Source organism: Myotis daubentonii, chromosome 1, assembly GCF_963259705.1.
Source record: "Myotis daubentonii chromosome 1, mMyoDau2.1, whole genome shotgun sequence".
In the NCBI taxonomy this organism is placed as follows: Eukaryota; Metazoa; Chordata; class Mammalia; order Chiroptera; family Vespertilionidae; genus Myotis; species Myotis daubentonii.
This window is the reverse complement of record NC_081840.1, coordinates 57,184,394-57,198,477: the sequence shown is the minus strand read 5'-3', so window position 1 is coordinate 57,198,477 and position 14,084 is coordinate 57,184,394. Positions and strand designations below refer to the sequence as shown.

Here is a 14,084-nt window from a genome sequence, read left to right as displayed (position 1 = left end):
CCTAGCCAGGATCTCCAGCCGAGTTCTGGTCTTGATCTCCAGAGAGGCTCTGCTTCGGATCTCCAGCGAGGTTCTGTAGCCATGTTCCCTCGCTAGGTTCTCCAGCCAGGTTCTGTCCAGGCTCTCCAGTCAGGTTCAGTGTCCAGGTTCCAGTCAGGTTCTCCTGCCAATCTCTGTAGTCAGGTTCAGTCCAGGATCCCTTGCCATGTTCTCCCGCTAGGCTCTGTCTCTAGGCTCTGAGGCCAGTTTCTGTCCAGGATCTTTTGCCATGCTCTCTCCAGCGAAGCTCCCCCGTCTCTAGGCGCTGTCTTCTGAATTCTGTCTCATGAGTTCTGTCTCTTGCTGTCTTATGAGTTCTGTGTTCTGAGTTCTGAGTCTTTCTGTCTTGTTACAACTGTATTTATACCAGTTGATTTAATCCTATCAATCTCTATTACAAAGGTTAGGGCGTTTCTTATCTCCATTCCAGGGAGAAAAGATTATGTAGTTTAAGCATGATTGTTCATAGTTAAAGGGATTAATTACCCGCCTGGCACTTAGTTGAGGGGTTTTATTCCCTCCCTAACTTCAGGGGAAAATCCCTACCTGGGGAAAACAACCTTTCTCAGAGACCTTGGTTAAAACACATAGTGCCAAGAAGGTGAGCAAACATATTAAGAACAGTATGCCATATATGCCAGGTCCCTTGAAACAGCAAGCATGGACCGGCTCCCGGCACCCATTCCTTATTCCTACTTTACTTCCTAATGGAGAGTCCACCCCTTTTCCCATTGTGTAGTACTCCCCATGGGAAGAAGACCTGTGTACTTCCATCACCTTGTTGTTCTTATCAAGGCTCTGTTTCTTTAAGTCTGTGATTCTTACTGCCTTCTCAGTAATTACTAGCAGATCACAGAGAAATCATACGAGATGGTAAAGTTAACCATATTTGAACTTTATCTTAAACATTGCAACAAATAAATGGGATCATTGGTGTGTGTTATCAAGTGTATTTTAGTGGTAATTTTGTAATACACCAAGAGGCCATGAAAATAATCATTTTTGAAGGCTGATGTTTTGCAAATACAGTGGGGCGTTGACTTACGAGTGTCCCGACTAACGAGTTTTTTGAGATACCAGCTGTCTCTTGGCTGATTTTTTTACATTGAGTTGAGAGAGTAATTTGAGTTAACGAGCTCCTTAACGAGCTCGGTCTCGGAACGAATTAAACTCATAAGTCAAGGCCCCACTGTAAAATGAATTATTTTTTATGTATTCAATAAAGTTTTATTTTTATGCACAAAGGATAATTTAGAAATTGTGGGGAAGAAACTTTTAAATTAGTCCTACTGAGTGTGTGTGTGTGTGTGTTTGTGTGTGTGTGTGAGAGAGAGAGAGAGAGAGAGAGAGAGAGAGAGAGAGAGAGAGAGAGATATGTGTTACCAAGTTAATATATGCATCCACTGTAATAGTATCAGCCACTGAGACACTTGTTTTTCTCATTTGTTACTACAGATGTGGTAAAAGGTGAAAAGATGGTCCCAGTATTTGATGAGCCACCAAATCCAACCAACGTTGAAGAGAGTTTAAAGAGAATTAAAGAAAATGATGTTCGTCTTGTTGAAGTTAATTTGAATAATATAAAGGTAGGTGTGCCAGGCAAACTAAGTTTTGAATTGCTGAGTCAGGTGGATCTAGGGTGAGAGCTGGGCAGTTTTGATATAGTATAATTCTTTCTACTTAAAGGTGAAGTGTTTGCTCCTAACACTGTGGTAACACAGATTCTTCCATATTTTTAAAATTAAAGTAATACAGTGTTTATCTTACTTGCTTTTTAAAAGAGTATCACATAGAAATGTAGATCCTATTAGACTACCTCTCTCTGGCTTTCAAAGTACTGCCTACTTTTAAGAGCATTTAGTCTTTTGGGTTTTGTGTTTTTAATCAGGTTTCTTGAGGTCTAATTTATATAAAGTAAAATTCTCCTTTTTCAGTGTATTATTCTGTGAGTTTTGACAAACCCATACAGTTGAACAACCACTAACACAGTCAGATGTAGAACATGTCACACCTTTTGTCGTCATGGCCCTGGCTCTAGTCCTGACAGTCACTGATCTCTTTTCTTTCCCTATCATTTTGCCTTCTCCAGAATGTAGTGTAAATGGAATCATATAGTATGTAGCCTTTAGAGCCTGGCATCTTTCAGTTAAGATAATGCATTTGAGGTTCATCCATGTTTTTGCTTGTGTCAGCAGTTTGTTCCTTTATATTGCTGAGTAGTGTTCTGTTGTTGGGATATCGTGCAATTTGTTTATCCATTCATTAGTTGATAGACGTTTGGGTTGCTTCCAGTTTGGAATGATTATAAATAAAACCACGGTTCACATTCACATGCAGTCATATGCTTTGTGTGAACATGTTTTCATTTCTCTTGAGTATTATATCTTGATTTATCTGAATTTGGGGTAGAGGGAACATCTGGAAATTATAAGAACCAAGGGAATAAGACCTCTGCGCTCTTTTAATGGGTGTGAATGGAGGAGAGAACAACATGGGGAAAGCTAATGTCCCTACTTGGTCATTCATTTTATTCATTCCTTAAAAATTGTCTTCCTGTGTCTCTGTAAATCAACAGTAATGATCTATAAGTAACACGGCTACAGGAAATTAAAGTCTTGGGACTAAAGGGGAAATTAGTGCCTTCTAGAACTACATCTTTCCGCGTGTCAAGTAGTGGAAAGCAGAGTTAATCTCTCTTAATACTTGGTAGTTTAAACTAAGGGACTAAGAACAGTATGTCATCTGCCCCAGGAATCATACTCAGAGGTGGGCTCCCACATCTTTCTCTTTGTAGAAATGGGTCCACTTTGAATTCTCAGATGTTGACTTCCTATGATATGAACAGTTAAATGTAAAATCACAAGAGCTTCTTTAACTTAAATGCTAGAGAAATGGTGATATATTCTCTGCTCTAGGTCAACAGTTTGTGCAGATGTACCTTGATAGAGAAGTCAGACAGATATGGAGGAAGCAGTTAATTGTTTTTATTTGTAGGCTATTGTGTATTTATGTAATTCCTGAGAGCATTTTAACAAGAAAAGGTAAATATTTACTTGATTACTGGACTGAAATGTAATGTTTTGCATTATTGTTTTTTAAGAATATTCCAATCCCAACCCTAAAAGATTTTGCGAAGGCTTTGGAAACCAACACACATGTGAAATATTTAAGTCTTGCAGCCACGCGGAGCAATGACCCTGTTGCTTTTGTAAGTAACTTACATTTTTTAAAAAGTTTTCAATTACAGTTGACGTTCAATATTATATTAGTTTCAGGCGTACAGCATAGTGGTTAGACATTTATATAACTTACAAAGTGATCCCTCCCCCCCATAAGTCTAGGGGACTATTTTATATAAACTCACCATGTCCTGTGAGAAAGGAATGGCACCAAACATTAGGAGGTATTACCTCCTAATTGAGCTGCCTGCTCCATTTTACTCCATTTTCTATGCTGTATTTTACATCCCCATGATTGTTTTGTAACTATTAATTTGTACTTCTTAATCCCTTCATTTTTTTCACCTGCACCCCCAACCCTCCTCCTCTCTGGCAACCATCAGTATGTAAGTTAACTATTGATAATGTCAAAATTATAACTACATAGGGTGTTACAGAGATGGCTAAACTGTGTTTTTATGAACACAGTTTACTCCCTTTTTTCAATTGATGTTTAACTCTCTATTAAGCAGTACATGATCTACTGCTCTTTTACATTTATTTTTTCCTATATTTCCTTTCTATAATTTTTAAAAACATAAATGGAGTCATAAAATATATGCTATTCTGCAGTTTATTTTTTACTCAACAGTATGTCTTAAGAGATCTTTTCATATCAGTACATAAAGTTCCACACCAATTATTTACTATCTGCAGAAGATTCTATTTATGGATCTATAATGTTGGGTTTTGTCAAATGCTTTTTCTGTGTCTCTTGAGATGGTCATGTGGTTTTGTCCTTTATTCCATTAATATGGTATATTACATTGATTAATATTAAATCAAACTTTCAGTCCTGGGTAAATCCCTCTTGATCATGGTGTGAACCTTTTTCTTCAGTTGGCTTTGAGGACATCACTCCCTCTCCCTTTGATTCTCCCCCTGCCTCAGCTGGACATCCCTTCTCTTATCCATCCCTGTGCTGGTTTCTCCTCTTTTAAGCATTGGAACAGCCCAGGGCTCGGTCATAGGCCCTCTTCTTTTCTCTGTCTACATTCATTTTCTTGATGATTTCATTCTGTTTCATTGATATATATTATCTATAAATGCTAGTGGCTACCAATTTTATTATCTCCAGTTCATACATCTCTCCTGAACTCCATATTCTTGTCCAGCTACCTACTTAGCAACTTTATTTAGGTGTCTAAGAGACATCTCAAATTTAAATCCCAAACCAAACTCCTAACTTCCATTCCATCCCTGTTTGTCTCAGTCTTTCCTTTTTCATCAAAGCAACTTGTTTCTTTCATTTGCTTAAGAGAAAAAGAAATGGAGTCACCCTTGATTTTCCTTTCTTACAACCTTAAATGTATCCAGCCCTGTCTTCAGAATACTTGTAGACTCTACCCACTTCTCACCATTTTCACAACTACCATCCTGGTGTAAGCCACTACTTCCTCTTATCTGGATTATTGCAATAGCCTCCTAATTGAGCTGCCTGCTCCATTTTACTCACCCCAAAGCCAAGTCCTTACGTAATATCAAAAGTGATTCCTTTAAAACTTCATTTAATTATCTCATTCCTATGCTCAGAAACTCCCAGAAGCTCCCTATCTCATTCAAGTAAAAATCAAAATACCTTATAGGCCTTATAAGGACTTACATGTGCAGGCCTCATCTTCTTTACTGCCCTTTCATTGTACTATAGCCATGCAGCCTCTCGCTCTTCCTCAGATATGCTACTCATGTTCCCAGCTTAAGACCTTTACACTTGTTCCTCTTGCCTAGAACTTCCTTGCAAAAGATGTTCCACATAGCTTCACTTCATCACTTTGAGTCTTTGCTCAAACGTCACCTTTTAGGCGAAACCTTTCCTAACGACCCTATGTAAAATAGTAACCTCACTCCTACCCCCACACTCCCCATCTGCCCTACTTTCTCTTTTTTTCTTCCTCTTTGGCTCTCTTTACCATCTGATACTGCATTCTGCTTGCTTATTATTTGGGCCCCCCACTAGAATGCAAGTTCCATCAGGCATATTTTATTTCTGAATCTACAGAGTAGTAGTACTTGTCAAATAATAAGCCATCAATAATATTTGAATAAGTCTATGTACAGAAGAATGAGTAAGGGTTTTGTTCTAAGTCACATAGCTAGTTGTCACTAATAGAAAGTACCAGTGTAGATAATCTGTCCCAAGTTCTTTATTTTTTTAAAATATATTTGTATTAATTTCCAAGAGGAAGGGAGAGGGAAAGAGATAGAAACATCAATGATGAGAATCATTGATTGGCTGCCTGGGGATTGAGCCCGCAACCCGGGTATGTGCCATTGACCGGAATCGAACCCGGGACCCTTCAGTCTGCAGGCCGACGCTCTATCCACTGAGCCAAACCAGCTAGGGCTGTCCCAAGTTCTTTATAGTATTCCATCACCACCACACCGATTGCCTTTTCTTTTAAGTTAACTTTAAGCTGGATCTTCCTTCCACATGTTTTCTAGAGTTTGACCTTATGTTTGACCTTTCTAAGGGGCTATTTTATATAAACTTACTCATATTCTAACTTATCCCTCTTTCCTTCCCTCTCCTTTTCCTCTTCTCACAAGTTTCTGTTGGTAAATTAATATGGTGTTTATTTTTTTTATTTTTAAATGGATTTCAGAGTGGAGAGGAGAGAAAGATAGAAACATCAATGACGAGAGAGAATCATTGATTGGGTGCCTCCTGTATACCCCCTACTGGGGATCAAGCTAGGCATGTGCCCTTGACCAGAATTAAACCCAGGACCCTTCAATCCACAGGCTGAAGTTTTATCCACTGAGCCAAACCGGCCAGGGCTAATATGGTGTTTATTATGCACTGGATCAAATGCCTAGCACTACCATGTCCTGTGAGAAAGGGAAGGGAGCAGACTGAAGACAGAGCATTCCTTGAGGAAATGAATGTTTAGTGAGCCCCTTCTTCTCCATAGTCTTTGTGCTCTTGCAGTTCTAGTTATTTGTGATCTCTTTTGGCCTTCTGTCTTAGGCATTCTTTTTGGTCTCTGCCTTGGAAATCAGTCCATAATTTACCCTCGTTTTAGCTTTGCAGTAATCCAGCTGCGCCAGGACCTAAATGAGGAAAAAAATATTTCAAAGAGACATTGATGAAGTCAGTCCTACACAGGAACTGGCAGAAGGATGAGGGACAAGAGAAAACATGACAAAGGGTGTGGATGAGCATGAGGATTAACTAGCAATGGCGAATGTTGCCAACAGAGAATTACATGTGACAGAAAAATCTAAAGATTTGACAGGGGCCCTGTCCAGTGTTGCTCAGTTGGTTGGGCATTGCCCCATGTACCGAGGTCACTGGTTGTGGGCTCAATCCCCAGTTATGGGTGAGTAGGAGGCAGCCGATCGATGTTTTTCTCTTTCCCTAAAAATCAATAAGCCCAGCATGACTCAGTGGTTGAGCATCAACCTGTGAACCAGGAGATCATGGTTCGATTTCCGGTCAGGGCATATGCCCAGGTTGTGCGCTCAATCTCCAGTGTGGGTTGTGCAGGAGGCAGCCAAATCAATGATTCTCTATCATTGATGTTTCTATCTCTCTCTCCCTCTCCTTTCCTCTGTGAAATCAATAAAAAATATATTTAAAAAATAATAAAATAAAAATTAATAAAAATGTGTTTTCTTTAAAAAAAGATTGTGACAGGGTACATGTGCAAAGTGGATACATGTGAGACCTATGAGGTAGGAGTCAAACTCAAACAATCAAATGAGAAACATTAAGGCAGTTATGTTAATTAGTATATTTGTTTATGATATATACAGTGTATAATTGTCAGATTTTAATCTCCAAAATTTTCTTCTAGGCTTTTGCAGATATGCTGAAAGTGAACAAAAATTTGAAGAGCTTAAATATGGAGTCCAACTTTATCACAGGAGCTGGGGTTCTAGCACTGATTGATGCTTTAAAAGATAATGAGACCCTCACTGAGCTCAAGATTGACAATCAGGTCAGTGCTCTGCAGCAGTAACTTTGAGGAAGCTACAGCCCACACTGCTGTGCAGGGCTTGGGGACTCAGGGGGCGTGTGGGAGGCGGGCTTTCAGGGAGCTAATTGGGAAGGTCGCATAAAAGAGCATGAGAGGACATTGGAGGCATCTGGAATATTAATTTGATATTTTTAGTATGGGTCTTTAGTATATCCATAGAGTTATGCAACCATCACCACTGTCTAATTCCAGAACATTTTTATCATCGCAAAAAGAAATTTGCCCTGGCCTGTGTGGCTCAGTGGTAGAGCATCAACCCGAGCACTGCTCAAGGGCAGGTACCTGGGTTGCAGGTTCATCCCAGACCCCAGGCCCTGGTTGAAGCTCCTGAGGGAGGCAACCAATCCGTGTGTGTCTTTCTGTCTCTCTACATCTCCCTCTCTCTCCTTCCTTCTCTCCCTCTCTGCCCCCTTCCCCTCCTTCCCTTCCACTCTCTCAAGAAATCCTTGGGCAAAGATTAACAACAAAAAAAGAAACTCCATACCCACCAGCGGTCACTCCCTATTCACCCCTCCCACCTCTATTTTCTGTCTCTGCATTTGCCTATTTTAGACAGTTCATATTAATGGAATTGTATACCACGTGGTCTTTTGTGTCTGCCGCCTTTCACTGAGCAAAATGTTCTGGAGGTTCATCCATGTTGTAGCATATATGAGTACTTATTCTTTTTTTAGCTGAATAATATTGTTACATTTGGGTTGTTTCTACTTATTGAATATTAGGAATAAAGCTGCTGTGAACATTTATATATACAGGTTCTTGTATGAACGTGTGTTTATTTTTTGTGGGTCTGTACCTAGAAGTGGCATTGCTAGGTCATACGGGCATGTCAGATTGTTTTCTACAGCAACTGCATCATTTTACATTCTGACCAGCATGTCTGAGGGTCCCATTTTCTTCTACAATCTTGCCAACCCTTATTATTTTCTGTCTCTTTTATTATAGTCATCCTGTGGGTATGAAGGGTATCTCATTATGGAAATCCACAATTTTTTGATGTCTATATGATCAATACTGAACTTTAAACTTTTGTTTCCCTTGTATACTATAAGAATTGGGAAAATTTTAAAATACCAACAGAATCAGCATACCTCAATGTCTTAGTCTTGACTTACCTAGAAAAGTATTTTGATCTAGTTTATTAACACTATTCTTTATTTCTGATTATTCCAGAGGCAGCAGTTGGGGACAGCTGTAGAATTGGAAATGGCGAAGATGCTTGAGGAAAATACAAATATCCTTAAGTTTGGATATCGGTTTACACAGCAGGGACCCCGAACTAGGGCAGCTAATGCTATAACAAAAAACAATGACTTAGGTAAGACATACAATTGCAAATTGAATTTCTGAATCATGCCATTAACCTAATGTATTGGAGAAGCTTTGTTTGCTTTTAAAATAAATTTTAACAGAGATGACTTGGCCTAGGTTTCTAATATCTGCATGGTCCTTTTATAATGACTGGGTCAGAATTCAGTTTAAGGAAAGCTGTAGTGATTATTGGGTTGGTTAGTGGGTAAAATCAACTTCATGTGAAAATAATATTTCACAGCTTCTGATGAACAGTTTTCTACAATAAACATTTATACTTCCTATAATGTTTTACTCTCAGCTCTAAGTCACCCCTTGGAGCCATTAAAAAAGATTTCAACATTACAGTAAAATGTTTGCCCCTTTTATCAAATGCTCTCTGGTGGCTGATAGGTAAGAGTAACAAGATCCTGAAGTTGAAGACCTTGCCCTGCTACTAGTGAGCACAGCCTGGTGCGTTAGGGCCACCCATCCACGAAGATGCTGGGGGTCCTCAGATACATGTACCTTCTTTACTCCATCAGCTGAACTAGCTGGCTGGCCTCTTTGACAGCCAAAGGTTATGGTAGCCAGCTGTGACCTGACTACATTACCAGGGTCTGAGATTTTCATTACTTTGCATTTATTTTGTCAGAGCCCTGAGCCAGTTCATTTTGTGGGAGAAAAGAGAAGGAAAATTTGGAGAGCAGTAGGGTCCCAGGTTCGATTCCGGTCAAGGGCAGGTACCTTGGTTGCAGACACATCCCCAGTGGGAGCTGTGCAGGAGGCAGCTGATCGATGTTTCTAACTCTCTATCCCTCTCCCTCTCTGTAAAAAAACAATAAAATATGTATATTTTTAAAAAAATGAATGACAAAACCGTTTTCACTGTGTTCTTTCACAGACTAAGGAAGTGAACTGTACTGTAGTGCCTAATCAGAAGAGCATGCAGATATTGTTGATACTATCTAACTGTGGCTGCCTGAATGTCAATTCAGAATTTAACACAATCATTTATTATTTTTAATGGAGGTATCAACTTTTTCAGTAAACAGATGAGACAGCACAGTGGACTTGAATGCGATTGCTGACCATTCTGTTTTAGATTTCTAATGCTCTGGCTGTGTAAGCACAGGTGAGCGAGGGCATGTAGTTCTCACTTTGAAACCCCTCACTTCTGAGCAGGTAAATGACAAGGAAAAGGATGTGAATTTTTTATTTTAATGACTATGTGAATTGGAAATGGACATTTAATGTTTGTACAACTATCGCTGGATTTACAGAAGCTTGTTTGTAAAAAGCAAGTTAAGTTTGTACAAATGAACAGGGATTTCTAACTTTCTTTATTTTTCTCATAGTTCGCAAGAAACGAGTTGAAGGAGACCACCAGTAAGTCCGCCAAGGCATAACTTTGGAAGACTTCTGAAGGTCATCAGGACTCATGTTGGTGATATCAGATATAAAATTTTCCTGGGTAGAAGGGAAAAGACTGGAAATTTTTCTTTCTTTTTATTTTTTTCAACTACATGTATATTTTTCTAGTTTAAGTTACAAGTTTCAAACTGTAAAATCAATAGTAGGTGACATTTTATATTTTAAAGCATTATTTCTACTTTCTGCTAAAATCAATTTTAATTTAGCTTAATTGAGTGGTTTATGGTGGGTCTTAGTTAAAAAAAAAATACAATTATAAGAAAGTATAGGAAGTCACATGTAGAATAATATAAACATTTTAAGGACCAAATCTCTTTGTTAAAAAAAGGGACATTGCTGATATCAGACTTGCTGTGCACCTCACAGGTACAAGCACTTCAGAGCTCCTGATTCCAGGATGGGAGAGATTTCTGTGTTTTAGAACACATGAGCTTGGAGAGATTGTGCTTTTGCTTCTGTCAGGAAAGCACAATGCCAGAATTTTAAACCAGGTGACTCAAATCTAGTCGTCTGTTTAGAAGTAAAAGCAGGCCTCTAGGAGAGAGAAAATGCATTCCAGGTTACTGCACTTGTCTGATGTATCTTTAAGAGTATAGTGATGTCTACACTGATGACAGTGTTTCATTTTAATACTGTGGACTTTATTAGATTTTTGTGAAAGCCCATAGTAAAAAGCATCTGAGTAGGAAAGCTATTCTGTTCCCGTAAAAGGCAGATAGCCAACTCTTGGTTAGATAGGGTAAGAGAAAAAGAAAGCTGTTGTTTACAGTAAATGTGATGGAGGTGAAGTCTGAGGAGCATGCAAAACGGCAGTTAAACTGATGGTTCCTGTAAAGCAAATTAGAAACTGGCACGCGTCTAAATCAGTGTTCCTATATGCAGTGCAGAATTCCATAAACGGTATTTAATCATCACTCACTACAAATTTTCCAAATAGGAAATCTGCTCTTCTTCATAAACCCAGTTTTTATTGTTTCCTGTCATCTTGTGCTTTTTTGTCCATATTGTGTAAAAGTAATTTCCCATAGCAAAAGTTGTCTTCCTGTTACTCTCAAAGAATCAAAGTGAACAATTGAACAGTGTACTGTGGTGGGCAGCTGACTCCAGACCGCCAGTGCGATGGGGGATTTGGACCTGTGTCCTTGCCCTGTTTCGGGGCAGCCTCTGGACCGGAGATGGCGGAGTCTTACAGCTGCCGAAAGCAGGGGCAGAGGAATCCGTGTCACCTTGGCCTCAGAAATGCAGGCCTGGCTGTACCATTTACAGGGAGATTTTTCTAAGGGAGAATCTCATTTCACAGGAGCAGAGAAGTCTGTTGTCAGTTTTTAAAAAAATTATTTTTCTGCTCCTTCGGCTTACGGTGGACAGTTTATCCAATGACTGGGCAGCTTCCTGTGTACTGTGGTATAAGCCTTCTTAACAGGGTGTGTTTGTTGCTTTGTATCAGTATCTAATGTTTTATGTTTTAAAGGGGCCTAAGATTGACTTTGCACTATTTCCTTTCAGTTACAGGCTGCTGATTTTTTTTTTAAGTTAGGAAGTCTCTCTCTTTCTTTCTCTTCCTCTCTCTCTCTCCTTTTCATATACAACTTTGGAAACGTACTTGATTTTAGACACTGCACTGTTCCAGCAGGCTGGGGGCCGCATGGAGCAGGGGCGAGGCGACCATTACACTCTCAGCAAGGCTGCCTTGCAGCACTATCCTGTGAGTCATTACATTGATTAGTATGTTACCCCCTCCTCCATGAGTTTGTTTTTTTAACATAGGTAGACAAGCCCTTACCTAAAGTTGTATGTCATACTTATGGATAAAATCTTTAGTATGAAGAAGTTAAGTGTTTTGCTTGTACCATTCCAGTTCTGAGCTACAATAGTTCATTGTATAATTTCTGCATAAATGACTTTAAACATTCATCCGATTGGATATAGAAAAATCTTTCGAGCATTGTAATTACAGGGGAGAAAACTGATGTTTACTTTGATCTTTAAAAATATGGCACCTCTTAGCCTTTTATTAACTTCTGGAATTTCTATATTGCTCTAAAATTTTGTAATAGATTAGAGTTGTGAAGTAGTCTGGATTTTTAAACCAAAGATGTGTAAGACCTTAAATTTTGTAGTCTAACCAATTTAAACTTATCTGGTGATCTAATCAAAGAACACTTGCATTTTTAAATTGCTGGGGTTGTTTTAAAGCTTTAACTTCCCATTTTATAAAACTTTATATTTGTCCAAATTTTTTCTAGTATGTCTACATGAACTTGTATTTTAAAAATATTAATTACTAATGTTGATATTATTAAAATGGATGTTGGTGCTATATATTTGTAGCTAGTAAGTCTAAAGTATAGAAGAAATACATTTTATAAGGGTGCCTGTCATTTAAAAGACCAAATAAACATTTTGTGTTTTAAACAACTAGCAATTGTTAGAGATTTCAATGAGAATTATCTTTATCATTAAATGGCAAATTCTTGTTATTTGAATGAAATAACCCACATACTTTATGCAATAGGTGCACTCTGGAAAAGTTACATGTAAATAGAACTTTGTAAATTGTTTTTCCATTGACAATATCTGATGTTTTCATTTAAAATGGGAATTCCATGGTATTAAAAAGTTATGAGAAAAAATGTTTGATAAATGTTAGTCATGTTCTATTATATATTATATTTGCTGCCATTAAAATAAGATGAAAAGATGCATGCCGTTTCATAAAATCTTGTACCTTTGGGTCTGTGTTCCCAGGGATACCTCACTTCCTCCTTATATAATCCTCACAGATCTGAGAAGCATGCTTTTTCTGGGGTCCAAGCAACTTCCATTCTCTGCAGGCTCAGTGCCATCCCACTTGGCTCCTTCTTGCAATGCCACAATTTTTCCAGTTTCATTGAGATATAATTGACATTGAACATTGTGTTAGCTTAAGTTATACAACATAATGATTTAATCTATGAATATAATAAGACATGATCACCACAGTAAGTTTAGTTAACATCCATCACTTCACATAGTTAAAAAAATTTTTTTCCTTGTGATGACAACTTTTGAGATCTACTCTCTTAGCAACTTTCAGATATATAATACAGTGTGTTAACTGTAGTCACCATGCTGTACACTCCATCCCCAGGCCTTAGTCATCTTACACCTGAGGTTTGTACCTTGTGACCACTGTCACCCAAGCCTTCATCCCCAGCCCTGCCTCTCACAGCTACCAATCTGTTCTCTGTTTCAGTGAGTTTTTTCTTTTCACATAAGTGAGATCATACAGTATTTGTCTTTCTCTGTCTGGCTTATTTGACTCAGCACAGTGTCCTCGAGGCACTCACTTTCGAGTGGTGTTACCGAAGACACGGCATCCAGGAAGACGAGACACCGGGACGGGCAGAGCGGCTTCCCGTGCGGCCCTCAGGCTCGGCCCCATTTGTCTGCTTACGAAAGCTTAAAAATGGCACATACACATGTGCTCACACACACTGCATACAAATCTTCGTCATTTCAAGTAAATGCCCACTTGATATTTTTTAGTCTTTTGGATGAATTATATTTGGTTTTAGTTATGTTTAAAAGCTTGAAAGTTATCTTGTTACAATGCATCTTTCTTTGTCACAGCAAATAGGTATTTAAATACATTTTTTAATGCTAAAATATCCAAAATGCTGTAGATGTTTTATTTTTTCAACTTTTTAAATATGTGTGTTAATTTTTATAATACTGGTGTCTAAATATGAAATATTATTAACCTGGTTCATAATAGCACAGTGAAATTTCTTTTGAAGAACATGTACTATAGGCATTTAGAACTTACCACTTCTTTCTGGAATAAATAATTTCAATAAAGTTTATCAAATATCCTGTAGACTGTGACTTTTTAAAAATCCCTTTAATTTGGATGTTCTAAAGTTCATTCCTTGCACATTTCTTCAAGAACAAGCTTATTCATTTCCTTGGATTATTGTGTCCCACCCTATTAAAGTTAAATATAAAATTTTCAACACGTGAACATTTTTACCCACAAAAATAGAATTTCATATGGTTCAATCTAATGCCATCCATGAAACTGAATTGAGTTGACAAATGTGAAGAAACAGGGTCCTGTGACCTGATTGGGAGTCCGTCCTGC

The 14,084-nt window shown here is 38.3% G+C and overlaps 1 protein-coding gene across 2 annotated transcripts in view; it reads left to right on the top strand.

Annotated features, from left to right (window-relative positions):
- TMOD3 (tropomodulin 3) overlaps positions 1 to 13,820 on the top strand; it is a 77,631-nt gene extending 63,811 nt beyond the window's left edge. The window contains exons 6-10 of one of the 2 annotated variants that reach the window (XM_059701234.1): positions 1,495 to 1,625; positions 3,140 to 3,247; positions 7,055 to 7,198; positions 8,411 to 8,555; positions 9,886 to 13,820. In XM_059701234.1, coding sequence (XP_059557217.1) covers positions 1,495 to 1,625; positions 3,140 to 3,247; positions 7,055 to 7,198; positions 8,411 to 8,555; positions 9,886 to 9,920 — 563 coding nt within the window. In that variant the 3' untranslated portion in view covers positions 9,921 to 13,820. The remainder of the gene's footprint in view (positions 1 to 1,494; positions 1,626 to 3,139; positions 3,248 to 7,054; positions 7,199 to 8,410; positions 8,556 to 9,885) is intronic. The other variant, XM_059701243.1, reaches the window with a different exon arrangement.
- Positions 13,821 to 14,084: the final 264 nt, after the last annotated feature.